The sequence below is a fragment of the Trachypithecus francoisi genome, unplaced genomic scaffold, assembly GCF_009764315.1.
Source record: "Trachypithecus francoisi isolate TF-2019V2 unplaced genomic scaffold, Tfra_2.0 Lachesis_group9, whole genome shotgun sequence".
Classification (NCBI taxonomy): Eukaryota; Metazoa; Chordata; class Mammalia; order Primates; family Cercopithecidae; genus Trachypithecus; species Trachypithecus francoisi.
Genome location: NW_022681474.1, coordinates 34,733,835 through 34,760,774, shown reverse-complemented (window position 1 = coordinate 34,760,774; position 26,940 = coordinate 34,733,835). Strand labels below are relative to the sequence as shown.

Genomic DNA, 26,940 nt, shown 5'->3' with positions numbered 1-26,940 from the left:
CACCCACCCACTTCCCAGGAGCTAATTCCAGCCTCTAGTCCAGATTAGAACTGCCAGGATCTGCTGGTGAGGTCTGGAGGGGCCAGCTTCCTGGCAGAGGAGTAATTACAGGCCACTTTGCCAAGGAGGGAAGGAGGCCTCTCTTCTGACCTAGAGGTGCCAAGGTGGCAGCTCTGCCTCTAAAACAGCCAAGTGGAAGAAGATCCAGGAGGCCAAACAGAGGATCCAGGAGGCTGGACAGCGAGAGTGGTGTCTTAGGTCAGGATATGGTGGGCTCTGGAGCCAATCAGTCAGCCCTAATACCAACCTTGAACAAGTCACCCACCCTCTCTATGCTCAGTCTCCGCCTCTGTAAAATGGGAGAGCAACAATCACACCGTGCTAGATCTGCCTAGTACAGGCTCCAGCAGACAGCACTGTGTGTCTCCCTGCATCCCCACGGCAGCCTTCAGGGCTGGCACCTGCAGGATCACATTCCCTCCATGTTAGTGCTGAGGCCAGCAGCTGTGGAGGAGTTGGCTCACTGGTACAAGGCCATGGCTGGAGGGAGAAAGGGGCAGGGCCACCTCGCAGAGCACAGGTGAGGGCTGACCACAATTGTGGGCATGAAGTGCCCAGAGCTGCCATCCACGCAAGGGTGGCTGTGCTGATGTGTGCTACAGGGTCCCAGTCCCAAAGGCTGCCCTGCTCTGTCCCCCACCACTCTGTCCCTCCCTCCTCCTCATTCATCTGTTCATTCATCAAACTCATCAACTGCCTGCCAGGCGCAGACAAACTGCTGAGGACCCAAAGTCAGCTCAGACAAACTCTTGGCCAAACAGAAGCCTCCTGCAGAAAGGGGGATGGAGGCTCTTCCCGCCTGTCACGGGCACAGCGCGGCTGTGACCCAGCTCCATCTGCAGGAGCCATCGCCTGGCCCCTCTCGGCCTCGGCCTCCCCTCACCTCCTGCATCCAGGTGCTGAAGGACCTCTGCCAGGAGCCGGCCTTCTCCAGGTGGAGGTACGCATTGAAGACAATCAGGCAGACATAGCGTTCCAGGTACTGCAGGCTCCGCAGCTGCAGCCTCCGCCTTTCCTGCGCCTCTTTAGCCGCCTTTGCCTGGAGGACAGGACAGGGTGGGGTCAGTGTGCCCCCAACACACAAACATACCACCCTGCTGCCCTGAGCGCCAGGGCAGGTTGATCCAACCTCAGAGCCAAGGGCACTGCCTCCACCTGACTTACAGGACGAGCAAGCCGTGGCTGCGGGTCAGGAGCCCACTGCCCACCTGAGAGGCATGGCTGGCCTCCCAGCCTCCCTCTCCTCATCATGGAATCACAACCACTGTCCTGTTCTGAGGGGTCAACGGGGCCAGCAGGAGAGCTCATTGCAGATACCCTCCATGGTGCCTGAGGTGCACTGAGGCCTCCCGCATGGCAGGATCCATGTCCAGGGTGGGAGGACCCTTACTGCCACTTCCTGCCAACTCCCAATCCTCCAAGGACCAGAGGAAAGGCTTCACTCCTCTCTCTGCAGCCTCTCAGGCCTCCCGCAGGGAGGGAATGAGGGCTCTGACCAGTGGCCTGGGAGGTGCCGATGGCAGGGGTCATTAAGGCTGCGTTCTTGGGGCTCTGAAATGTGGATGGACATCAACCTCCTTCCCCCGACTAACCCGCTCCCGCACTGGGCCTACTGGGTGGGTGAGTTCATCCTCCAGCCTTGAAGGGGAGAAACCCCTTCTTAGCCTCTGGGCCCAAAGGTCCCTAAGTGACTTCCAAAAGTCAAAGGGGTACACATACAGCCCTCACCCTCTCCAAGGCTGGGGACAGGTAACAAGAAAGGCTACCTGGCCGAGGAGCAGCAAGAGAGGAAGCAGCTGAGGAGAGGGTCTGGGAGAGGAGGTGTGGGTGCAGGGGAGACTGTGGGGCATCGATCTTTTAAGCAAGCAAGCCTAAGTATCTTCATGGGAAATGGCACCAGGCCATATGCTGGGGCGAGAGGGACAGCAAAGTCAATTAGAGAGGTTTCCCAGAGAGTGTGGGAGTGCTGCTGGGCCGTGGAGGCCTGGTGGATTTGCACAGACAGAATGTGGACCAGATGGAGGAAACACAGAGGTGAGGCTGGTGCCTGGAGTATGGGGGCTGAGAGGGGCTGGCCTGGCTGGAGGGAGAATGAGGAGGGATAAGAGGTGGTTCTGCCATTCTGCTGGGCTGGATCTATTATGGAAGCCACCTGTGTCACCTAGAAAGTCTATCCCCAGGTCAGCGGTTCACAACCTTGCTGTCCATGAGAAACATGAGCAACTTTAAAATGCAGATGTTTGGGCCCCACCTAGAACAATCCAATGAGAATCTCAGCAAGGTGTGGCCTGGGCATCGGGGTTGTCCCCTGGGTGACTCTCTGTAGCCAGGGTGGCACACTATGGCTTCAGTACTGGGGAGCCATTGAAGGTTTGAGAGTATGAGTGACCCGTTAACAGAAGATGTATGGGAGATTTGTGCTCAGGAGGAAGGGAACTTAAAAAGAGGGTCCCTTCTAGGTTCTCCACAATGTGGGGGGTCAGGGGACAGGCCACAGGCCAGGGGATAAGACCCAGGACATGCACAGCCAGGCTCTCCTACAGGGCACCCTGCCCACCCTGCTCCTTCCACCCCTCACAGACATGTCACCCACCCAGCACCCTCCCCTGCACGCTATGGAAGCGGAGTTTGGAGAGTGAAGGCCACACCTCGTCTCACACCCATCCCCTTCTCACCCCACCCCCCAGGCCCACAGCAGCTCTCCCTGCTCCAGGAAAAGGACGTGGCACAGGGGTCATCCCTCGGGCACCACGAACATCTGTGCGAGGACACAGCAAGACCCAGCCTCTGGGAGCCGGAAAGGGCTGTTCGCCTCACAGCTGGGCTGCAGCTGGAAGGCCTTCCGCACAGGAACACGACGTCAGCCTACATGCATCTCCTCCTCAGCCCTGGGGTGGGCTCTGCGGCCTCAGACGTGGCATGGCCCACAGTCCCAAGAATCAGAGCTGGAGTAGCCTGAGCAGGGCCTGTGGTTCCCAACCTCCCAGTTCTACTTCCACGGCCTTTGCTGTCTTTGCCTCCAGGGTCGCAGAGTAGACGGTAACTTGCAAAGCCTGCCCACCCATCCACCCAGAAGCAGCTCTGGGGCCCTGGAGATGGGGGCAGGGGTGAAAGGTGGACAGTGGGCTGTACCCAAGAGGGGCGAGGGGACTAGAGCCAGCACTGTGACTCCCTGGGAGATGTGAGTCCCATAAGCTGGGTTCAGGTCCTGGTTCTGCCATTTAAACTCACAGGCGCCAGGTTTGTGGAGGTAGGATTTCTCAGCAAAGTGAGGGATAAGAAGGCACCTGTGCACCACAGAAAGCTCACTAATCCACTCATCCACCCAGCAGGGAGGGGCCCACCGTGCCTATCACCCAGCCACAAACTGGGGATGCAAAGATGAACTACTCACAGGCCCTGCCCTCCGTGCCCGGAGGGGGTGGAAATCATTTCAAAGCAGCCAGAACAGCTGCATTCCGGGATGACAGAAGAGGGAGAGCAGGGCTCAAGGAGGAGGGGACATCCAGGGTGGGTGAGGTCTACAGAGAGGAGGCAGAACAGTGTCTTGAGAGGGGGAGGGCATGAAAGGCAGGAAGGGGGCCCAAGAGTGAGATGAGTCCCCAGAGTACCCCCTCCCAGGGTGGGCAGAGGGGGAAGAGCTCATGGCGGTAAGAGAGGGGTGAAGGTGAGAGGCCAGGCCTGGAGTGGGTATGGAGGCCAAGCCAAGGCCTGGCCCTGCAGACAGAGGCCAGTGAGGGCTTCTGGGGATTTGAGGATGGGAATGGCCTGTGGCTGCCGTAGAAGGGATGGGGCCGCTGGGGGCAGGATTTGTTTAGAGACTGGGGAGTGAACAACAACAAAAAAGATTTTACCTAAATATAAACCGCAGCCACTACAATGCAACCCTGCCTATCTGCAAGGATGGACGGTCTGCACCACAATGCAACTGGCTGCTCTCCACCCCATCCCTTAGGCTGCTTCTATCCTTCCCCTAGCTCCATCTCAAAGCCTAGAGCCTACTTCAAAACATTTTCTTAGAAGGAAGGCAAGGAAATCACCCACAGTTCCACTGGGCAAGAGCCATTCTAAACTACTTCCAATTAAAGAGCTCAGAGGCAAAGTGCTATGGGCGCGAAACACCCTCAGCTCTGGCTCTGTGCCATGGACATGACCACACCAGCACCATCCTCTCCCACAGCCATGGGGATGGAGGCTGCCTGTTGCAGGAGACACGGGTAAGGATTAGGTCTGAGGAAGATTCTCTGGGGTGAGAGGTGGAGTGGCTCCTTATGAGCTCTACTGGCAAAGGTAGAATTATCTCCAAATTCAGACCATTGTGTACAGGTGACGCCTGACCCCCGCCCCCAGAAGGTTCCAAGGGCATATCTTGCTGGATCATAGGTCTGTGATTTGAGACAAACGCCCATCTTCCTGTCAAGGCCCTGGTTTCCTTAACACCGTCCCATGTTAGCACCACTGCCTGGGGAGGAGGATGGGTCAGCCACCTCCTGTCGATAAAAATAGTGGAGTTGTTTATAAACGGCCTGGCAGGCCAGGCTGTCATTAGCTGTGGTGGAGCCGGACAAGGCTTCCTCACCCATTGGACTGAGCCCTACAATAGAAGAGGGTCAGGAGAGGTGGCCGGGCCACTGGGTACTTCGGGCCTCTCAAACCTTCAGCCCACCTGGCATCGAGGTAGCCCAGTGTTGCCAGCTCTGCTATTTGCCGGGCCACCAGGGAGAGGCCCACTGAGGCAGGGCTGGGGAGCCTCCCCAGGCTACCACACAAGCAGAGCACGTGTGTCGGGGTCTACTGAGCGCCACCTGTGGGTCGAGCACGTCACATCCTGACCTGAGGATTAGACCCTAACACATTCTCCTAGCAACCCTGTGAAGGAGGTGAGACTATCCTATTTTGCAGATGAGGCTCAGCAAGGTTGTTTTTTGTTTGTTTGCTTGTTTTAGCACATGCTTAATTAACCCTTCAAACAGTAGGCATCCTGCCCAAACTCAGAGTTCTGAGCTGGGAGATGAACCCCAAGACCCCAGCTCTTCCTACCACCCTCCCCCACTTGGCCACAGTCAAGCCCACCACTCCCTGCTCACTCTTGTCTCTGTACCTTCACCCACACTGTTCCTCCTGCCTGGCCGGGTTTCCTCCAGGCCTATGATAAGCCCCCCACTCTCCCAAAGCGAAGTGGCCTGCTCCAAGCCTTCCAGCCCAACAGCCCTGCCCTTCTCAGTCTCCTCTGCCCTCAGGCCAAACCTTTCAATGAAAAGTTGCACTAAATTCCACCTTGACAGATTCTAATTGCTTCATCAAGGCAGGGGCTGTCTCAAAACAACCATAAACCCAGGGGCGGGCACCAGCCCATAACCAGGTTTACCCCTCCCCCTTCTCCCCACCGCACGGGGGGGTCTGCACAGAACTTGGTATGCAGCAGGTGCTCACTGAGCACTCCTCCCCAGGCCCCTCTTGTGCTGGCTCATGGCTTCTAGTATCATCTTGAATCCAGATCCTAGACAGACTCTGAGGATTGCAGACTGGGACATGTCAGCGGCTCAAGTGCTCCACATGGATAAGGGTCAGGCAGCCCAAACCCACAAAGCATGTCCCAGTGAACCTCCTCAGTGCACCCCAAACCTGCTGCGCCCATAAGCCTGCCCATGTCAGTGGCAACTCCATCCTCCCAGGTACACAGGCCAGAACCCGGGACTCCTCCTTCACTTCACCCTTCTCAACCCCACGGCCAATCAGTAAACCCCACTGGCTCCACTTCAAAACACCTCCAGAGGCTGACCACCTCTCACCACCCTGGTCCCAGATACCCTCCACTCAGTGACAGCCCCTGGCTGGTCCTCTGCCACCACTCCTGCCCCCTGCTGTCTATTTGCAACATAGCACCTAAGTGACTCTACAAACAGTAAGTGGGTGGCTCTGCCCCAAACCGTGCAATTTCTTCCTTTGTACTCAGAGTAGAAGCCAAAGCCCCAGCAATCCCAGAAAAGGCCCTACAGTCTGCCTCCTGTCCCCATAACCTCTGGCCTCCTCTCCTGCCCTCCCGTTCCCTCACTCTGCTCCTCAAACACACAGGCAGCTCCCACCTCGGGGACCGCACGCAAGCCACACCCTCTGTCTGGACTGTTCTTCCCCCAGATGCCAGCACGGCTCCTCCTTCAGGTCTGTTCAATGCCATCTTCTCATGGAGTCCCTGCCTAACCACCCCACTTATTTAAAACTGCAAGCCCTCATACCGCCCCGTCGGCACCTCCTAACTGTGGAGTCCTAATTAGGGAAAGGAGTCAGGCAGGCAGAATCAGGAAAAAGCAAACAGAGAAAGCAGATAAGCTCCAAGTCTGCCTTTCTTCATGGTCCAGGACACGGCCCTCCTACGCCAATGACACAATCTTCCAGTGTCCAGCTATCACCAGACCCTCGGCTGATAGAAAAATGCAACTTAGCTCACCGCAACTTCGGCATTATCAGTACTGCACAAAGCTCTCTTCAGCAAACAGCACAAGCACCGTCCTAAAAAATCCCCAGCCTGGCCAGGTGTGGTGGCTCATGCCTGTAATCCCAGAACTCTGGGAGGCCGAGGCGGGCAGATCACAAGGTCAGGAGATCGAGACCATCCTGGCTAACACGGTGAAACCCCGTCTCTACTAAAAATACAAAAAATTAGCCGGGCGTGGTGGCGGACGCCTGTAGTCCCAGCTACTCGGGAGGCTGAAGCAGGAGAATGGCGTGAACCCGGGAGGCGGAGCTTGCAGTGAGCCGAGATCGCGCCACTGGACTCCAGCCTCGGCGACAGAGGAAGACTCTGTCTCAAAAAAAAAAAAATCCCCGCCAGCCTCTGTCTCCTTGCAACCAGCTCCTCTCTTGCTAACTTGCCCACTGCATCCTTGCAACGTGTTTCCATACTTTCTCTAAAAATCTGCCTTTCTTTACCTTTTATACACTTTCTCTAAAAATGTGCCTTTACTTTTTTTTTTTTTTTACAGACATAAGCTACCACAACCAGCCCTTTACCTTCTTTAGTAAGAAGAATTTTAGCAAATTCTTCTTACTCCCCATGTAATACCAGCCTCAGATAGTTGCAACCTGTGACACTTAGAGGCTCCGCTTCTCCCAACGGACACCCCGCTGTCCAACAGACCACCGCCCTGATGTGTGTGCTGCCTGCTGCAGGTCTCCCTCACCAGAGTACAGACTACATGAGGGCGGGGGCTTTTGCCCTTTGTTTGTGTGGCATCTCCAGCACCTAGCGCAGTGCACTTGGTAGGTGTGTAATAACTGTCAAATCAATGAATGACGAACACGTGCATCTTGCATTTTCATTCATCCCAGCTTCACAGGACACCTTGGTTGCCTATGCCAACCCCTTTGCCTTTCAGAAAGGGAGGCTGAGGTCAAAGAGGTGAAATGACCTGCCAGGGTCACATGAAGAGTAGGCAATAGAGCCCAAGCAGGAACCCAGGCCTCAGGTTCACCGGGGAGGCCACACGCTTGAAGACCCGGATGCAGCTGAGGCTCAGGAGAAGACAGCCCCAGAGGAGAAATAAGAAGAGCCAGCAACCCAGGCAACAGAAGGAGACCATCTCTACCGAAAGAACAACAAAAAAGAGGCAGGTGTGGTGGCACGCACCTGTAGCCCCAGCCACTCAGGCCTGGGAGCTCAGGAGGGAGGATGGCTTGAGCCCAAGAGGTCAAGGTTACAGTCAGTGAGCCATAACTGCGCCACTGCACTCCAGCCTGGGTGACAGAGCGAGAGTCTGTCTCTAAAAAAAAAAAAAAAAAAAAAGAAAAGGAAAAAAAAAAAGAAGAAGAGCCAACAAGGCCAGGCTCAGGGTCTTCATCAAGCCAGCCAGAGAGCAACTCTCCCCACCCTGCCACCCTCTGCCATTACTGAAGCCTGAAGCCTCCTTGGTATCCCCTCGCTCACCGACTCAAAAGAAAGAAACCTGGCCTGGTGACCTCTGCCTCCAGCTGAGGTGGGGCCCAGGCTGGGGAGGCAAGTGACAGTCCCCAAAGACGGCCAGTGGCTGAAGGGCAGGTTCCAGGGCCGGCAGCACACCCTCTTCCCAAGTGCAGCAGCAGCCACTCTGTGTGGTAGGTCTCCACCGAGTCCCTGCAAACTGCATCCTCAGGCCAGCCTAGCGGTGGGACCCCAGTACAGGAAGTACCTAACCTCTGGAAGGGAGAAAATCGCCCTCAATCCATACAGGTAACCCATTTTCCAAAGGTGACATCATATTTTGTTAAGTAATTTCAAAGTGTGAAGGGACTTGGCCTGGTGCCATGGGCCACTCTGCATGCCATGAGTTCACCAGACGCTATTCAGCAGCACCTCTAGGCCAGGCACAGAGATTTAACGCTGAGAGGACACAGTCTCATTCCTCAAGAGGCCCACTGTGCCCACAGGTAGCCCACGGAGCCTGCCTGGCAGCCCAGCCACCCTGCACACCCCACACACCCCATCCCACCTCCCATGGGCCCCAGACTGGTCTTCACCACCATCCCTCAAAGCACGCAGAGCAAGGGTAACAATTCCAGGTGACAGATGGAAAAACAGGGATCCAGGCAGGCCAAAGTGACTTGCCCAAGGTTCCACAGGGAGTTACTGGCAGAGCCAGGGCTTCCAACCCCTGACCCAGGGCTCTTTAGCTTGCTGCAGAAGAATGCCCTGTCCTGGAAGACGAACAATGTGGACAAAGAACCAAAAGCGTTAATAATGAAGGTGCAGTCAGGCTTTCCTATTTATTTATGCAATGATTTACTCAACCTTCCCTCCATCCACTCACTAGAAAGATATTTGTGGAGCCCCTACTTGTGCCGGGCAGGGTTCTGGAGTCAGGATTTCAGAAGTGGACCTTGCAGCAGAAACAGGGATCTCTGGTAACAACCACAATCGGGACAATGAGAGTGGCAGGCACCGAGGCAGGGTCTCTGGGGATTACGCAGGGGGTGAGGGAGGCGGTGAGGCTGGAGTTGAGGTTAAACCCCTCCCAAGTCCACCAACAATTCTAAGCCCAGTGGTGCACACTTAGAAACCACAGTTGCTCAGTGGATGTTTGTTGTTGAATAAAGCAGGAAAGTCCTCCTGGAGAATGGAAATGTCAGCTTGCCCTACAATGGGAAGGAAGAGAGATGAGCGGTCTCGGCAGCCAGGTACGGTGGCTCACACCTTTAATCCCAGCACTTTGGGAGGCTAAGGCAAGAGGATGACTTGAGCCCAGTAGTTTGAGGCCAGCGTGGGCACCACAGCAAAGACCCTGTCTCTACAAAAAAATGTAAAAATTAGCCAGGTGTGGTGGTGCATCTCTGTAGTGTACCTACTCAGGAGGCTGAGGCAGGAGAATCACCTGAACCCAGGAGGCTGAGGCTACAGTGAGCTATGATTGCACCACTGCACTCCAGCCTGGGCAACAGAGCAAGACCCTGTCTCAAAGAGAGAGAGAGAAGTCTCGGCTACTGAAAACATGTGTCCTACACACACGCATACACACACGAGGGCACACGTGTACTCACATGCACACTCACACACACACTCTGTTCTAGAAGCCGTTCTAGGCTGGGTTTGAAAAGGCCAGGAAACAGCCTTTGCTTGGGTCCTATTTTATGTGACAGCTCATAGCATTGCAGGGCTGCCCTAATTGCTCTGGACCTCCTCCCGAGACACATTACCTACTGGAACCATGTCTCTGGGGAACAACTTTGGCAGCCAGGGAGCCAGGGTGTTTTTTTTTTTTTTGAGACAGAATCTCGCTCAGTCGCCCAGGCTGCAGTGCAGTGGCGCCACCTCGGTTCACTGCAAGCTCCGCCTCCCGGGTTCACACCATTCTCCTGCCTCAGTCTCCCAAGTAGCTGGGACTACAGGCGCCCGCCACCACGCCCGGCTAGTTTTTTTTTTTTTTTTTTTTTTTTAGTAGAGATGGGATTTCACCGTGTTAGCCAGGATGGTCTCGATCTCCTGACCTCGTGATCCGCCCGCCTCAGCCTCCCAAAGTGCTGGGATTAGAGGTGGGAGCCACCGCGCCTGGCCAACAGCCAGGGTTTTCAAGAGGCTGAGAGAGACCCTGCCTGGGGCTCAGAGCCAGAGCTCTTCGGCCTTTTATTTTTCTTAAGAAATGACTTCAGCCCTTGGGACACACAGCTGGTCTCTCTGACCTCCTGGCAGCTCCTTTGGTCGCAGGGCCAACTCTGTACCAACCCAGGCAGTCACACAGTAGTGGCTGGCAGCTTCCCTTCCAACCTTTCCCTTCTCTGCCATCACAAGATTGCCCCTGGGTTGTGGCTGCCACAGCAAGTCGAGGAGTTGGGAGCCAGGTTCTGGTCCAGCCTCCAGCCAATCACAAAACTTCATTAGGCCTCAGTTTCTTCTCAAATGGGTCTAATAAAATTTGTCCTGGTCTCACCATCTGTCTGAGGACCACAAAAGACAAAAGGTGAGTTCTTAGAAAACTCAAATAGCAACCAGGTGCAGTGGCTCACACCTGTAATCCCAGCACTGTGGGAGGCCGAGGTAGGTGGATCACTTGAGTCCAGGAGTTTGAGACCAGCCTGGGCAACATGGCAAAACCCCATCTCTAGTAAAAATACAAAAATTAGTTGGGAGTGGTGGTGGCAAGTGCCTGTAATCCTAGCTACTTGGGAGACTGAGGCAGGAAAGTCACTTGAACCTGGGAGGCAAAGATTGCAGTGAGCCAAGGTTGCGCCACTGCACTCGTCTGGACAACAGAGCAAGACTCCGTCTCAAAGAAAGGGGAGGGGAGGGGAGGCGAGGGGAGGGGGCAGGGGAGACAAGGGGAGGGGAGGTGAAGGGAGGGGAGGGGAGGGGAGGGGAGGCGAGGGGAGGGGAGGAGAGGTGAGGGGAGGCGAGGGGAGGGGAGGGGAGGCGAGGGGAGGGGAGGGGAGGTGAGGGGAGGGGAGGGGAGGCAAGGGGAGGGGAGGGGAGGGGAGGCGAGGGGAGGGGAGGGGAGGCGAGGGGAGGGGAGGGGAGGGGAGGTAAGGGGAGGGGAGGGGAGCGGAGGGGAGGAGACGCTTAAAAAGCACTGCTCAAAGTTAAAGCACTACAGTCTTTATACAATAAATCTCGCTTTGAGACCAGACGACATTGTCTTCTCCCTGTGTGGCTCCCTTCACCTCAGCTATTCTTCAAACTCTTCCCAAGGAAAAACAGGAGACACAGGCTGTTTTAAACACCATACACTAAGAATTAACGTCACCAGCCAAAGCCCAGGAAAAGTGCCACTGGCATTAATGATTCTAGCAGGGCTTCCTCCAGGTGCCCTAACTTTGGTTTTTGTCATAAATATTTTCCCTTTCCAAGCCCAAAAGGAAATGACAAGGTGAGCTGAGGGTGTCACCGCCCTAGGCTGGCGGCCATGTTGGATTCTCCTCAGCCGGGGCCTGGAATTCTCACTTCCATCCAAAGCGCCGGAAGTGGCTTAGTTCAATGGGTTTTCTTTCTTTCTTTTTTCCTTTTGAGGCAGTTTGTTTGTTTACTTGTTTGTTTTGAGATGGAGTCTCACTCTGTGACCCAGGCTAGAGTGCAACAGCATGATCTCAGCTCACTGCAACCTCTGCCTCCAGGGTTCGAGTGATACTTCTGCCTCAGCCTCCCAAGTAGCTGGGATTACAGGTGCGCCACCACGCTCAGCTAATTTTTGCATTTTTGTAGAGACAGGGTTTCACCATGTTGGCCAGACTGGTCTTGAACTCCTGACCTCAGGTGACCCTCCTGCCTTGGCCTCCCAAAGTGCTGGGATTACAGGCATGAGCCAGAGTGCACGGCCTTGAGGCAGTTCTTAAAATGCCCCAAGCATCTGGTCCCTTCACATGCACGGGGCATCCGAGCCTTGACTCAATCTTGCACACACTGGAGAACAGAGGGGCATTGCCATAGGCTGCAGCCCCTGAAGTTGGGCTGCTTGAGACAGGCATAAGCAGAGAGAAGGGTCGAGGCTGTTCCCTCAGGGAAGGTCTGTCCCAGTGGAAAATATGTGCCTAGGCTCAGCTCCACCACCTCCCAGCTGCACCCACAACCTGGGTCTGGTATGCGTTCTTTTCCTCGTCCTTCTCCTGCTTAGTCTGCGACTTCCTCAAGGGCAAGGACCATGGCTTCCAGTTCTGTTTCCCTGCAGCAGGGCTCAAGGTGGACAGGGAGAGATGAAATGGTGCCTCCTCCCACTTGGGAGGCCATATGGCATGGCGGAGAGGCCCAATCTGGGAGCCAGGGGCTGGGTCTTGCCCCCTTCCTAAATCTGCCAGCAGCATATTCTTGGGCAAGCTCAGTGCCTCCCTCCTCAAATGTAAAACCGGAACCAACATTAGTACGCCCTTTATCACACACAGGCAAAGTGAGGACTGAGGTGGTGAAAATGTCTATCAGCCCAGCATGGGCACCTCTCGGACTAGTTCCAAGTTGGTCAAGGAGATATCAGGACATGGGTGGCCAGCACTGGGTCTCTAGTGACTCCCCGTCCCTCCACATGAGCCTCTACCCCATCCCTCTCCCTGTCGGCTCTCACTCCAGTCACCCAGACCCTCCTCACAGACTCCAACCACATCCAAATCTGGAGGAACCTTAGGCCTTGCTGCAGCCAACATCTTTCCCTCATTTTTAGACAAGCATCTCCCAAACCAACCCATCCACTGGAGACAGGGAAATCAAAGGAAACAGCAAGCATGGAACCTGACTATCTGTCCCCACCACACCTGAGGGGAAGTCTCTCATTCTGGAAGTGTTGCGGTTAATTAACGTAGATGGAATGAGAGAGCCAGCAGATCACCATTCTGCAAGTTGGCGATGCCCAGAAGCCAGTCATAACAGGAGAGACAATAGGACCTTCCGGCCCCAACAGCAGCATATGGCACCCCCAGTAACCATTCCGGCCACAATGAGCCAGAATCTTGTGAAGCCTTGGATGAGAACCATTTCCAAGAAGCACAGGCCAACTTAAACCTAGGGGGTGCAACTAGCAAAATTAGCTCCAGGAAGCCCAGGAAGACAACCAGTTCACCTCACAAATACATTTCGGAGGGGGGAAGGAGAACTGTTTGAGATTAAAAGAGAGTTAGGGCCACGTCAATCAAATGCAACATGTGGATCTCGTTTGGATCCTGATCCAGCTGCAGAAGGCCTGTGAAATTAGTGGAAACATCTAAACATTGACCAGATATTTGCTGGTAAGTAGAGACTGTCCATTGTTTAAGAGGCAACAACGGCGGTGTGATTACCTTCTTTAAAAGACCCCCCTTCTTTAGAGGTACGTACTGAAATATGCACAGAAGAAGTAGTGTGAGGACTGGGATATGCTTTAAAATAATTCAGTGTAGAGCTCAGAGGGCTTGAGATGAAATAAGACTGGCTGAGATGGGTACTTACTGCAGCTGGGAGGTGGGCACACGAGGGCTGAGGAAACTATACTCTCTGCTTTGAAATTTTGTTTGAAACATTCCAAAATACTTAAAAATATAAGTTCCTACGTTTTGACTCATTCAATAATTCTACTTCTAAGCATCAGCCTTACAGAAATAATCCACACAACGGAAGAGCCACATGCGCTACGAGGCCCACGTCACCCCATCCCAGAAGATGACATCAAAGAACGTGAAGGGCCGGCCACACATGCTATACACAGGAACAGCGTGGGAAACGGCACTTCCACTCACTGCGTGGTATGTGAACACAGAATGCGATGATGTAAGGGCTCCTCGACAAACACAACAAAATGCCCAGAGCCGGAGCTGTTGCTTAATTTTGCCTCTCTCTGCCCTACTAGAACGTCAGCTCTGCGCACCTTTCATCACTGGCCCCCGCTCAGTGTCAGCACAGGGCCCAGCGCTGAGGCAGCACGTGCTGGCTGGGCACATGTTGAAATGCACAAACACAGCCTAGGTGAGCGGCCAGAGATGTCCGGTGGGCCTGCCGCAATCACAGCTTCCAGAGAGGCTGCATGCAAGTGCACAAAGCCCAGAAAGAAAAGGGCAAAAGTAAAATCATCGTTATCAGGATTCTGGGAGACTCTTTGCTCTCCCTGGGCCATCTAAGCTTTTGGTACTTACTGTCCTTATTCTTGCTGTGCAACCTCAGGGTGCAAATGAAGATTCATGCACATTCTGAGCCCTCCTCTCTGATCCACAAAAGGAAATTGACCTCCAAATTCTTCCACTGTTCCCAACTGAGGGCCCTGGAATAGCGTTATTGCTGAAGAAGCACAAATGCCGTAACACAGGAACTGTGTTCTTAACTGCTTATTATTAAAGTATAAGTTGACTGCTGAAGCTGGCAGGGGGCCAGGAAAAGGAAATTCACCATTTGGGGGTTCTGGGGAGTGAGGGGCAGGAAGCCAAGTAGACACGTACTGTTGAATTTCAGGATCCCAAGTGGACTCTCGGGATTTTGGAAAACATCAGATGGGCCAAATGTGGACCGAACCTAGAACATTCCCAGGCAAATTAAGCCAGTGGAGGGGATAAAGCCCTGCCCAAGCCTGAGCTCAGGTTCATTTACATCCAGAGGCTGTGGGGGATCTGACCAGGCTGATGGCACCCCCTGCACACCCAGTACCCAGCCTGCTCTGAGCAGTGAACCACAGACCCTGCTGGAGGCCACCTGGGGACTTCTGGTTTGAAACCAGAAGGACAGCTGATACTGCAGGTGAGACCTGACTGCCAATTTCCAGAAGTCACCATTAGAGGGAAGGGGTGGTAGGGGCCGCTGCCTTTCTAGAGCCTCCACAACCTCCCAGCAGCCCACTGGAGCAACATGAATGAGATCCTTGGGTCAAGGACAACATGGTCTGGGGAGGAACATGGGCTGGGAGTGAAGACCGCTGCCCTTCATCCCCACTCAGTCAACAATTCATGGTGAATTAACCTGAAAAGGTTAAACACAGAATGACCATATGATCCAGCAATTCCACTCCTAGGTACATAATCAAGATAAATGAAAACATACGTTCACACAAAAACTTGTACATGAATTTTCACAGCAACATTATTCATAATAGCCAAAAAGTTCTACAACAAGCCAAATGTCTATCAGCTGATGAATAGACAGACATAAAGGGGTATTTCTATACAACGGAATATTATGCAGCCATAAAAATGAAGAATAAACCTTCAAACATTATGCTAAGTGAAAGAAGCCAGACACAAAGGACCACAGACTGTATGATTCCATTTATATGAAATGGCCAGACCATGCAAATCCATAGAGGCAGAAAGATCAGTGGCTGCCAGAGGGTGGGGGAGGGGAAGCGACTGCGAGCGGGTGTGAGGTTTCTTTTCAGGGTGATGAAAAATGTTCTAAACTTGATGTGGTGCTGGATGCACAACTCTGTGAATGTACTAAAAACCACGGACTCATGCACCATAAATGAGTGAATTGCATGGCACGTGAATTATATACATCGTAAATTGTATGTCAATAAAGCTGCTGTAACGGAGATTGTGGGGGGATGGCAGGTCCCCCAGTGTGGTCCCTGACAGCATCAGTATCATCTGGGAGTGTGTTAGACCTCCAGACCTCCAGAATCAGAAGCTCCAGAGTGGGGCCCAGCAGTCTGCATTTTAACAAGCCCACCAGGTGATTCTGAAGTCCACTAAAGCTGGGGGCCGCTGCTTAGACTATGTGGCTCTCAGCCTTGGCTGTGCATTGGAATCACCTGGGAGACTTCAAAAACAAGACCCGTGCCCTGGCCAAGACACCCCCACCAACTAAATCAGACTCTCTAGGAATGGAGCTCTGCCACAGCATGGTTTAAAGCTCTCAGATCTCTTGCACATGCGGGGTGCAAGGCCCTGAACCAGAGGGTGTCTCAGTCCCTCTGCTCTTCAGGGCCTCTAAGAATTTGGCCAGGTAGGTCACTGGCGCCCCCTGGTGGCCATATTCTGGAATGACTCTACATCTTGCCTCTGGGCCCTCCAAGGGGCTCTGGGGCTCAGGGATCGCCGTCCTCCCACTGCAGAGGTCACAACCAACCTGGCCTTTGGAAAGGGGGTGGGTGACCTGGTGGGAGCGGGTAAGAATCCTCAGCTGGCTCTGCTTCCTCCCTCCTCATTAAATAACACTTCACATTCTCATTAAATAACACTTCACATTCAGAAGGCAGCCAGAGTGACCACCTCTAACAGCCCCAGCCACCTTCTTCCTCCAATGCCACCAGAGTAAAGCAATCACCTCTCACAGTCCCAACCACCTTTCCCTCTCCAATGTCCAAGGAGGAGCGCCAACTCACCCACACCAACTCATCTCCAACAACTTCTATGTCATCAGATGCATGCACCAAACCACCTTTGCTGCCTCTAAACTCATTGTGCACCTTTCGGCCCCCTGGCCTTTGCCATGCAGCCCCTCCCACCTGACACGCCTTCCCAGGCTCTCTGAGGACACTGCTCCAGCCCACCTCTGGGGGAACCCTCCTCTCTCCCCATGGCTCAGGCCCTGTCATGCTCCCTGCTCCACCCTCTGGGTGCCTCACAATAGACTTCCAGGGCTGCGGAGATCAGAGGAAGGGAGGCCTATCAGCTTCAGAAGTCAGGGAGGTAGGGGCTAACAGACCCTGGCCAGCATGGGATGGAGGGTCTAAGATGCTCTGAAGCAGGCATCCTTTTTCAACTATTGGGCCTCCAGCTGCAGACTGAACTGGAAGCCTCGATTCTCAACCCTCTCAGCATCCTCTGAAAGTGGGAGGAGCTCAGCTTCTTAGCTCATTGCTGCCACAAGACCATTGTGAGAGGGACCCAAAGGTAACTCAAAAGGAGACTCAGGATCCAATCTAACTATGGCCCTGAAGAAAATAGTTCTTCCTAAATTCACCAGTCCATCTTCTGAAAACTCCTTAACCACCTTCCCCTCCCCACATTTAACAGCCTTTTTTTTTTTTTTTTTTTTGAGACAGTCTCTCCATCACCCAGGCTGGAGTGCAGTGGAGTGACAACACCTCACTGCAGCCTCTACTTCTCAGGCTCAAGAAGTCCTCCCACTTCAGCCTCCCAAGTAGCTGGGACCACAGGCCACCATGCCCAGCTAATTTTTTTTCTTTCTTTTTTTTTTTTTGTAGAGACAAGGTCTTGCTATGTTGCCCAGGCAGGTCTCAAACACCTAGCCTCAAGTGATCCTCCTGCCTACGTCTCCCAAAGTGCTGGGATTACAGGTGTGAGTCACTCTTCCCCTGGCCTGGCAGCCCCTTAATCTCTCCAAACTCCCCTCCCAACTGACCTCTGATCTTGGACCCAGGTTGACCCCAGATGCCTTACCCTGCCTTCCAGCTAGGCATCCACCCTTTGCCCCAGTTAGGGCCTGATCCATGACCCTGAGCAAAAGCTGGGCCCAATCAGTCATTGCCCCAATGTGTGCACAGCTACAGCCGAGCGCAGGGCTGGCTTGGGGCAGGCCCCCTCTGGAGGGGCCACAGGCAAGAGCTGTTTCTAAGAATTGCTGGCCAGCAGTGGGGAACACATGGCTGGCACATATAGCCCCCTCTCAGCACCATGAAGTCCTCACCCCCTACCCACCGGCTCGCACCACTGCCCCTCCCACTCAGCACCTGCCTCTGTCCCAGAAGGCAATCAGATTCACTGGGCCAGAGAGGAACAGAAGTGAGCACTCCACACAGAGACCCAGGAAGAAAACTCCAGAGCCCACATCAGCCTGTGGTCATGGGACTGGGCCAGTAGGGCTGAGTGACAGAGCAGGGAGTACTGGGGACCCAGGCAGGCTTAAGGGCACATTCTTTCCAGATAGGTTGAAAATCCAGATTATTACATGAAATCTGGACTATTATGAAACTTTTTTTTTTTTTGAGGAGTCTCACTATTGCCCAGGCTGGAGTGCAGTGGCACGATCTTCGCTCACTGCAACCTCCGCCTCCCGGGTTCAAGCGATTCTCCTGTCTCACCCTCCCGAGTAGCTGGGACTACAGGCGCCTGCCACCACACCTGGCTAATTTTTGTATTTTAGTAGAGATGGAGTTTCACCACATTGGCCCATCTGGTCTCCAACTCCTGACCTCAGGTGATCTGCCTGTCTCGGCCTCCTAAAGTGCTGGGATTACAGGCATGAGCCACCGTGCCTGGCCAAAACTTTATTTTTATAATGTGATGAGTTATTTAAAAACAATTTTTACTGAGCAGACCAAAAATACCCCATCTGGGAGCCAGCCCCAACCCCAGGGCAGCACAGACACACCCACATCCCGGGATGACGGCCTCCATGCTAGTTGTGAAACAGCCACTCCAAGACCCTGAGGGTCCCCACCCACCATGACCTGACTCCTGCCTGGGACCTCTGGTCCCCCTGCCAGGACCCAGAAACTAGAGGGTTAATGCCTGGCACCACAGGGCTCCTGGGTGTTCACTCTGATTGGCCACATCCTTGATTGGTCCCAGGGCCGCAGCAGTTGTTGAATGCTTTGAACATGGCCCCTGCACACATGCCCCCACCACTCCAGAATCTGGTATGAGTGGGTTGGGGCTGGGGATGTGTCCATTTCATGGATCACTTCTACTTCCAGAAGGTGGAAAAGTGACCAGGAGCCAAGGAGGGGCCCCTAGGACCCCTAGCAACCCCAAAGCCACATCAGCCACTCCCTGGGCCGTGCACACCCGGAAGGGTGGCTGGGGTGGGGCGAGGTGGGGCGGGGGCTCACCTGGCGGTAGGTGCAGATGATGATCTCCCGCAGGTGGTAGTGCATGGGCGTCATGGTCTCGCTGACGGTGTCCAGTGCCGCGTCCACCTCCTTCTTCACACGGTGCCCATCGGGCAGCAGCTGCACCACCTTCATTACTACCTGGGGCCAGAGAACGGGGGTGAGCAGACAGAAAGCTGGTGGGGGCAGGTGAGAACCCACAGCCCCAGCACCAGGCTTGCACCCTCACCAAAAGGCCACAGCAGGCCTAAGGCCCAGGTGTTGACCACAGAGCCCTGCCTGTTCCTCAGTTCTCAGACTGAGGGAAGACAGGGGGATCCTGGACATCTCAGGGGCCAGGCTACCCAGGTGCTTTTTTTTTTCCTCCACAATTGGGATTTATTGGTTGTGTTGAGAATCAGTACACAGACATTGCAATTTGTACTGAAAATCTAAAAAAGGTATGGATTATGATTCCTTTTTAGTTATTCCATTGACAGTTTTTGTTGTTTTATGGAGACAGAGTCTCACTCTGTCGTCTAGGCAGGAGTGCAGTGGCGTGATCAGGGCTTACTGAAACCTCAACTTCCTGGACTCAGGTGATCCTCCCACCCCAACCTCCCGAGAAGCTGGGACTACAGGCCCATGCCACCACGCCTGGCTGATGTTCTGTACTTTTAGTAGAAACGGGGTTTTGCCATGTTGCCCAGGCTAATCTCAAACTCCTGGGTTAAGGCAATCCACGCCCTCAGCCTCCCAAAGTGCTGGGAAGTTATTCCATTAATTTTCCAGTCTAAAAGTTGGAGGTAAATTGTTCCTTAAGAGGGTATTAAGTACCAGTATCTTCAAGTTCTGATAAGCTGTGGCATAAAAGCCCCACCAATCCACAACTTAGTATCTTGTACACTACACAGATTTTCAGTGTCAGAGCACATCAACAGAGTCACTAAGAAAACGGGACTGCCACAGCCAAAGACATCACAGAGTGCACCCAGTTCTCACAGGAGAGCCACAATCAAGAAGTGGTTTTCGTTAGGAAATAATTCTACAAAAAAACTTGGGAACAGAAGTGATTTAAGATGTTCAAGACATATTAAATGCACGACCGTGACTCCAAATTGCGATTTTGTATGCTCTGTATTACACGATATAAAAACTACCCCAATACACCCATGGAATGTTAAGTTGACCTAAGGTGCTTATTTTTGTTTTGTTTTGTTTGGGATGGAGTCTCGCCCTGTCACCCAGTCTGGAATGCAATGGCAAGATCTCGGCTCACTGCAACCTCCGACTCCTGGGTTCAACCAATTCCCCCACCTCAGCCTCCCAAGTAGCTGGGATTACAGGCGCCTGCCACTGCACCCAGCTAATTTTTGTATTTTTAGTAGAGACAGGGTTTCGCAATGTTGGCCAGGCTGGTCTTGAACTCCTGGCCTCAGGTGATCCGCTCACCTAAGCCTCCCAAAGTGCTAGAATTACAGGCGTGAGCCACCACGCCTGGTTGAGGTGCTTATTTTTTAAGCAGTAGAAATCCTGCTTCAAACAAGGCCTCATGCAGAACTTTGATCTATAAAACAGATAGCTGTCACATACTAGGGCTGGAGGGGTGAGGAGGGGGTGTGAGAAGCCTCCCCACCCTCCTGGTAACCTGCAGGAGCCCCAGGTACTGCGCAGACGCTCAGAGTTGGACACCACTCATCTGATATAATCCCCCACCCAGGCCAGGTGCAGTGGCTCATGCCTATAATCCCAGCACTTTGGGAGGCTGAGGTGGAGAGATCGCTTGAGGCCAGAAGTTCAAGACCAACCTGGCCAACATAGTGAGACCCCATCTCTGAGTAATAAGAAAAAGAAAAAAGAAAAAGAAAAAGAAAAAAAATGATATAATCTACCCTTTATTGCAAGGGAAAACTGAAGCTTGTTTAGGTCACTCTATGGCTCTTCCCCACAGGCCCTCTTAGCCACCCTGTGCTGAGTTCCCCTGCAAATCTGTCTACACTGCACCTCTCTACAGCTGGCACCTGATCCAGACCTCCATCCCCCTTTGCCTCCACATCAGTACCCCTCTGACCAGCGTCTCCGCCTCCTCCCCACCCTCCCTCTCCCTGGTGGCCAGAGAGGTCTTACAAAAGTATAGATGTGAACCCATGTTTGTATAATTCCCAGGCTTTGATCTCTTCATGGCTCCCTTGCACTCAGCACAGAAACTGGGGCCTACAAGGCCCCCTGCACCACCTGGTCCCAGCCTATTTCTCCAGCCTCACCCATAACCCCTCCCACCACCCACCCCCACCACTCTGCAAGGTCCCTGCAAAGCCCTGTCCCATGGTCGACAGCCACCTGCTCATCTGCTTCTGCTTTCATGCCCGCTCCCCACTAAGTGAGGGGCTTTCTGCCAGCACCTGGAGTGGCAGCTGGCACCTGCCTGATGCCCCAGCAACAGCTGCCCAGTGAATGAATGAACACCTAACTCGCCCTCTTCTCTCTCTGGCTACCACTTAAGAACAGGGAAAGAGGGCCTTTTCCCAACTCGTGTGTTTCTCAGAGTCCTGGCCGGGGGCTGGGCACCCCAGCAGGCATGGAGTTGCAGCCAAGTGGGAGGAGAAAAAGGAATAGTCTGGAAGGAACTAGTGGCAGATCTGGCTCAGGCTGTGCCCAGGGGAGCAGGAGGGAGCTGCCCAGTCCACACCCCCAATCCCAGACTCTAGGCAGGTCGCCAGAAAGGTGCAGGGAACTGTGTCCCCTGGGGGCCACCTCAGACAGAGGACTGCAGCTTTTCACAGGGAACCCAACTCCTGGCCTCTGCTGCAGCTGTTCCTCCCCTGAATTCCACATCTCGACAGCTGTCACAACCGCAAAGCCAGAAACTCGAGGTCATCCTAGGTGCCCTCGTCACCCCACATCCAGGAGCCCACAAGGCCTACCAGTGAGGACTGGGCTGCTCCTGCTCACCCTGCAGCCCCTCCTCACTCAGCTCCTGCCTCTCCCTCCACTCCCCAAACCACACAACTGCCTGCTGGGACCCCCAGACTGACAGTCTGATCACAACCTCCTCTGCCTCCCTGCTGGCCTCACAGTCAAGGTCAAACACATAGAGCAACCCTCCAGGGCCTTCACAATCTGGGCCCCCACCCCTCAGTCCTGCCTGATTCCCTTCTGACAAATCACAGCCTTACATAGTTCCTGTCCTTTCCAGAATCCCTCCTTTGCACACTTGATCCTTCTACACACTCCTCTCCTCACCAAGCATACTCACTCATCTTCCCCAAAGGCACTCAAATGCTGCCTCCTCTACGAAGCCCTCTCAGGCTCCCTCAGCTGCACTTTTGGCCCTTAAAACCAGTGTCTGCTCTGGGCCTCTTCACACTCTACTGAATATTCCCTTCTCCTCAATAGACTGTGGACTCAGCAAATGCTGAACTAATTGCAAAAGAAGCTGGTCTAGATTATCTGGGGGTGGGTGAGGATGGGGTATACAGGGGTGTCTTCAGGTCACATGATGTAACTTTGGAACACAGGCTCTGAGGTTCACAGCCTGGCTTATACCCCAGCCCCACCTCTCTGATGTGGCCCTAGGGTAATAAATTTGTCTCCCCAGGCCTCATTTTCTCCTCTACAAACTGGGAGCAGTAAAAGCACCTACCTCCTGGGGGCTGGGAAAGGGGACAGGGGGAGTACACACAGCTCCCAGCACAGGGCCTGGTGTGAGGAAGCAGAGGCCTAACCATCACATTCAAAGAACCGATGCAAAGACTACATTCAGCTGGAAAATAAACCCTCATATATATGGTCAAGTGGCTTTCAACAAGGGTGCCAAGACCTTTCAATGGGGAAAAACAGACTCTTGAACTAATGGTGCTGGAAAAACCAGATACCCACATGCAAAAGAATAAACTTAGATAACCCTTACCTCACACCATATACAAAAACTAACTCAAAATGGATCAAAAAAAAAAATCGTAAAACTTAGGATTTTAACCTAAGAGTTAAAACTATAAAAGTCTTAGGATAAAACACAGGGGAGAAGCTTCATGACATTGGAGTTGGCAATGATTTCTTGGATACAGCACCAAGGGCACAGGCAACAAAAGAAAAAACAGACAAACTGGACTTCATCAAAATTAAAAACTTTTGTGCATCAGATGACACTATGAATGAGTAAAAAGTCAGCCCACATATTAGAGAACATATTTATACATAACCTCTCCTATAAGAGATTAGTTTCCAGAATATACAAAGAACCAAAACTCAACAACAATCCAATTCAAAAATGGGCAAAGGACTTGAACAGACATTTCTCCAAAGAAGATATACGAGTGGCCAATAAACACATAAAAAGATATTGAACATCACTAATCATTAGAGAAATGCAAATCAAAGCCACAAAATACCACTTCATACCCAGCAGGATGGCTACCATCCAAAAAAAAAAAAAAAAAAAAACTGGCTGGGCATGGTGGCTCATGCCTGTAATACCAGCACTTTGGGAGGCCGAGGCAGGTGGATCATCTGAGGTCAGGAGTTCAAGACCAGCCTGGCCAACATGGTGAAACCCCATCCCAAGAAAGAAACAAAGAAAGGAAGAAAGGAAGAAAAGAAAGAAAAGAAAGAAAGAAAGAAAAGAAAAAACAGAAATTGAGTGTTGGCGAGGATGTGGAAATATTGGCACCTTTGTGTGTTGCTGGTAGGAATGTAAAATGGTGCATATCCTGTGGCAAACAGCATGCTGGTTCCTCAAAAAAGTAAAGAGAATTACCATAGGACCCAGTACTTCCATTCCTGGGTATATGCCCAAAAGAACGGAAAGCAGGGACTCCGCTACATGTACAATGCACTTCATAGCAGCATCACTCATGACAGCCAAAAGGTGGAAGCAAATAGTGTCCCTTGATGGAGGAATGGAGAAACAAAATGTGGTCTATCTATACAATGGGATATTATTCAGCCTCTAAAAGGAAAGAAACTCTGACACAGGCTACAATGTGGGTAAACCTTGAGAATATCATGCTTAGTGAAATGAACTAGTCATAAAACACAAATACTGTATGATTCCACTCATAGAAGATTCCTAGAGTAGTTACATCCATTGAGACAGAAAGTAGAACAGGGGCTGCTGGGAGGAAGGATGGGGAATTATTACTGAATAGGAGGGCAGAGTTCTGTTTGCAAGATGAAGGAGTTAGATGGGTTGTGGCAATGGTTGCACAACAACGTGAATGTACTTAACGCCACTGAACTGTACATTTAAAAATGGTTGAAATGGTGCCATTTTAATTTATGTTATGCATATTTTACCACAAAAAGAATTTTATGTTATGCATATTTTACCACAAAAAGAAAAGAAAAAAGGAAAGAATCAGAGGATCAGCCAGAAGAAGGAAGGGAGAAGGCACAGCATATGCAAAGGCCCAGAGGCTGCAAGAGCTTGGGAAGTGTGAGGTGCTGCACGGCAGTCAGGGCCTCAGGACTGTGGCGAGGGCAGGGGAGGGGCAAGTAGCGAAGGTAGCCAGTGAGACAAGAGCCAACTGTGCTGCCAACTGCAGGTCAGCCATGGGTCAACTCTGAGAGACGTTGCCATGACTCTTGGAATGCCTGAGAAGAAGGCCTGTGGCATGTGGCAGGTGCACAATACATGGATGACTAAATCTGGAATGTTTGTGGCTGGCCATCCAGTACCCTAATCTGAAATAGGGGAACAGGCAGAGCAGAGTAAGCTGGTGACCCACACAAGGTCATCAACCACAGCTGGGTTGAAGGTGCTGAGAGGTTCTTATCAACATTACCCAGACAAGATGGTGGCCAGTGACCTCCCCAAGGCACACAGCAGCCCAGCAGCAAGGCTGGGCAGGGAGGGGCCCAGCCCACATCTCCATGGCCAGCCATCTGCCAGGGCCCCAGAGCCAAGCTGTCCCATGCCTTGCTGGGCTCATCTATAAAATGGGAACAGGAAAGCACTGATATGATGAGGTGGCAGAGGTGACAGCACTGGGACGTGCTTTGAGGACCCCTAGACCTGTGAGCAGGAGTCCTCCTCCTCCCCCTCCCATCCCAAGGTGCCCCAGGGACCCCGCAGGGCATGCTCACCTGAAATTCACCCTTAGTGAACTTGGCATCAGGCACACTCACGAGCTCCTCCTCACCCACCTCGGGGAAGCCCTGAGGGAGGACAGCTGCTAAGACAGAAGCCCCCTCCCAATGCCAGGAGCTCCTTGCTGGGGAGGACTGAGGGGCTGCCCAAAACTGATGGAAGGGGCTCTGGGACCACACCAGGCTGTCTGTGCCCCTCATACCCTCCTGCAGGACCTGTGTGCCTGGGACCTGAGAGTCCACTCCCCTCTGGGCAAATCTCTAATCTCCCTGGAGAGGCCACACGTACCTGGATGTGCCAGAAGGCCAGGACAGCCACCACCATCGCAGTCGTGGTACGGCCCTGGCCGCTGAGGCAGCTGAACACGAAGCCAGTGCCTGGGTCCTTGGAGAGGGCGGCCCGCAGGGTCTCCAGCAGCTGGTCAAAGTCCTGGGTGGGGAGAGCAAGGTCTGGGTCAGCAGTTGCCTCCTGGATGCCCAGACCCCAACGGGGCCCCCCGTCCACATGGCAGCCCCATCCACATGGCAGCCCCAGCCACTGTCCTTGGGCCAGAAACTATCAGGCCCCCAAGCTTGCACACACAAACAAAACTCACCAGAGTACATGAGACTATGTGCGTGTCAACAGCTGCACCTGTGCAGCTGTAACCACCCTCACACCAAGCACCCGGACAGGACGTGTGAGCCAACACAGTACGCACCTGGGGCTCAAGGTGCCCACCTTCCACCAAGCAGGACGTGCACCTGTACGCCACCCCTGTGTACTGCGCCCCTGGGCTGCACATGGACCGCTGGCCCTGCCACCCACCTGAGCTGGACCCAACCCTGGTCCCACGATGAGGGTGGGGGCCTGACCTCAGAGAAGCCTGGCAGCACACGGCCACCGGGGGGCAGCAGACCGCAGGCAGTGAGAGCCGCGGAGAGATGCGCCAGGAAGGGCTCAGGCAGGAAACGGACCCCATTGCCAGAAACACACAGCACACAGCGACCCACCTACAACACACGCACCACAACACACGCCAGACACACAATGCCACACAGGGATCCACGTCCCGTAAACACACTACAGAGACACCCACAGTCACAGACCTACATATAATGCTTGCCACACACAAGCATTCCTAACCATCCCTCCACAAACCCTACCACACACACCACACCACTCCCCTAAAGATGGTTTTCCATACACAGTCCCCAACACAGACAAGGGAGACATCACAAACTCCATAAAAACACATGCACACACATAGCCACACTCCACACGCCACCCACACACTCCATACACAGCCCCCAACTGAGACACGCACACCACGGACACCATGGACATGCTCTCACCCTCAACACACACACACACACCCCTTATAACAAATACACACACACACCTGTAACAGAATACACACACACTCCGATAACACACACACACACACACACCTATAACATACACCCATAACACAATACACACACATATACCCTACAACACATAACACACGTACACACACCTTATAACACATATGCACACATGTAACAGAATACACACCCCGCTAACACACACGCACCTATCCCACACACACGTGTAACACAATACACACACATACACCCTACAACACGTAATAAACACATGTACACACACATACAAAGCTTAGAAGGGATGTGAATAAACCACTTGGGCCAAATCGGAAAAACCCCATGAGACCATCCCTGGGCCCCATAGAGAAGCTGGGGCCGTTTCATTCTCCCAGAGCCCAAGCCAGAGGGGAGGCAGGGAGGCCTCCCGTCCTTCCCCAGAGGCCTCAGCCTGAGCATCACCCTCACCTCCTCTCGGGGAGCACAGAAGTCCGGCATGGGGATGCGGTGGTAGGTGAGGCCGGGGCAGGTCCTGCGGTGCTGGCTGAAGACCTCCTGCATGGTGAGCCAGGTCTGGAACCTGTGGGTCGGAGGACCCTCCTTGCCCGGGGAAGGCTCACTTAGATGGGCCTTCAGCTGGGCCTCCAGGGTCTGGGGAAGGGCAGGAGGGAGGACACAGGCCACTGGGGCAGGCTCTAGGATAGCCCTGAAAGGCCAGAGCCTGCCATGGCCAGGCCTGGCCCTGGCTTCCAGTCCCATCCCTGACCTTCCAAGCCTCAGGGGTCACAACCACCCCCAAAGCCAGGCAGGTTACCAGAGCACTTTAGTGGGA

The 26,940-nt window shown here is 53.4% G+C and overlaps 1 protein-coding gene across 8 annotated transcripts in view; it reads right to left on the bottom strand.

The window, feature by feature from the left end:
- The window catches only part of PALD1 (phosphatase domain containing paladin 1), a 112,155-nt gene that overhangs the window by 2,917 nt on the left and 82,298 nt on the right, over positions 1 to 26,940 (bottom strand). For 6 of the 8 annotated variants that reach the window (XM_033208525.1, XM_033208526.1, XM_033208529.1 and 3 more), the window contains 5 exons: positions 26,577 to 26,759; positions 25,054 to 25,194; positions 24,762 to 24,833; positions 18,699 to 18,839; positions 944 to 1,099 (listed from right to left, as the gene is read on the bottom strand). In XM_033208525.1, the coding sequence (XP_033064416.1) occupies positions 944 to 1,099; positions 18,699 to 18,839; positions 24,762 to 24,833; positions 25,054 to 25,194; positions 26,577 to 26,759 (693 nt within the window). Of the gene's footprint in view, positions 1 to 943; positions 1,100 to 8,873; positions 9,169 to 18,698; positions 18,840 to 24,761; positions 24,834 to 25,053; positions 25,195 to 26,576; positions 26,760 to 26,940 lie in introns of those variants that run through there. The other 2 variants (XM_033208530.1, XM_033208528.1) reach the window with 2 other exon arrangements.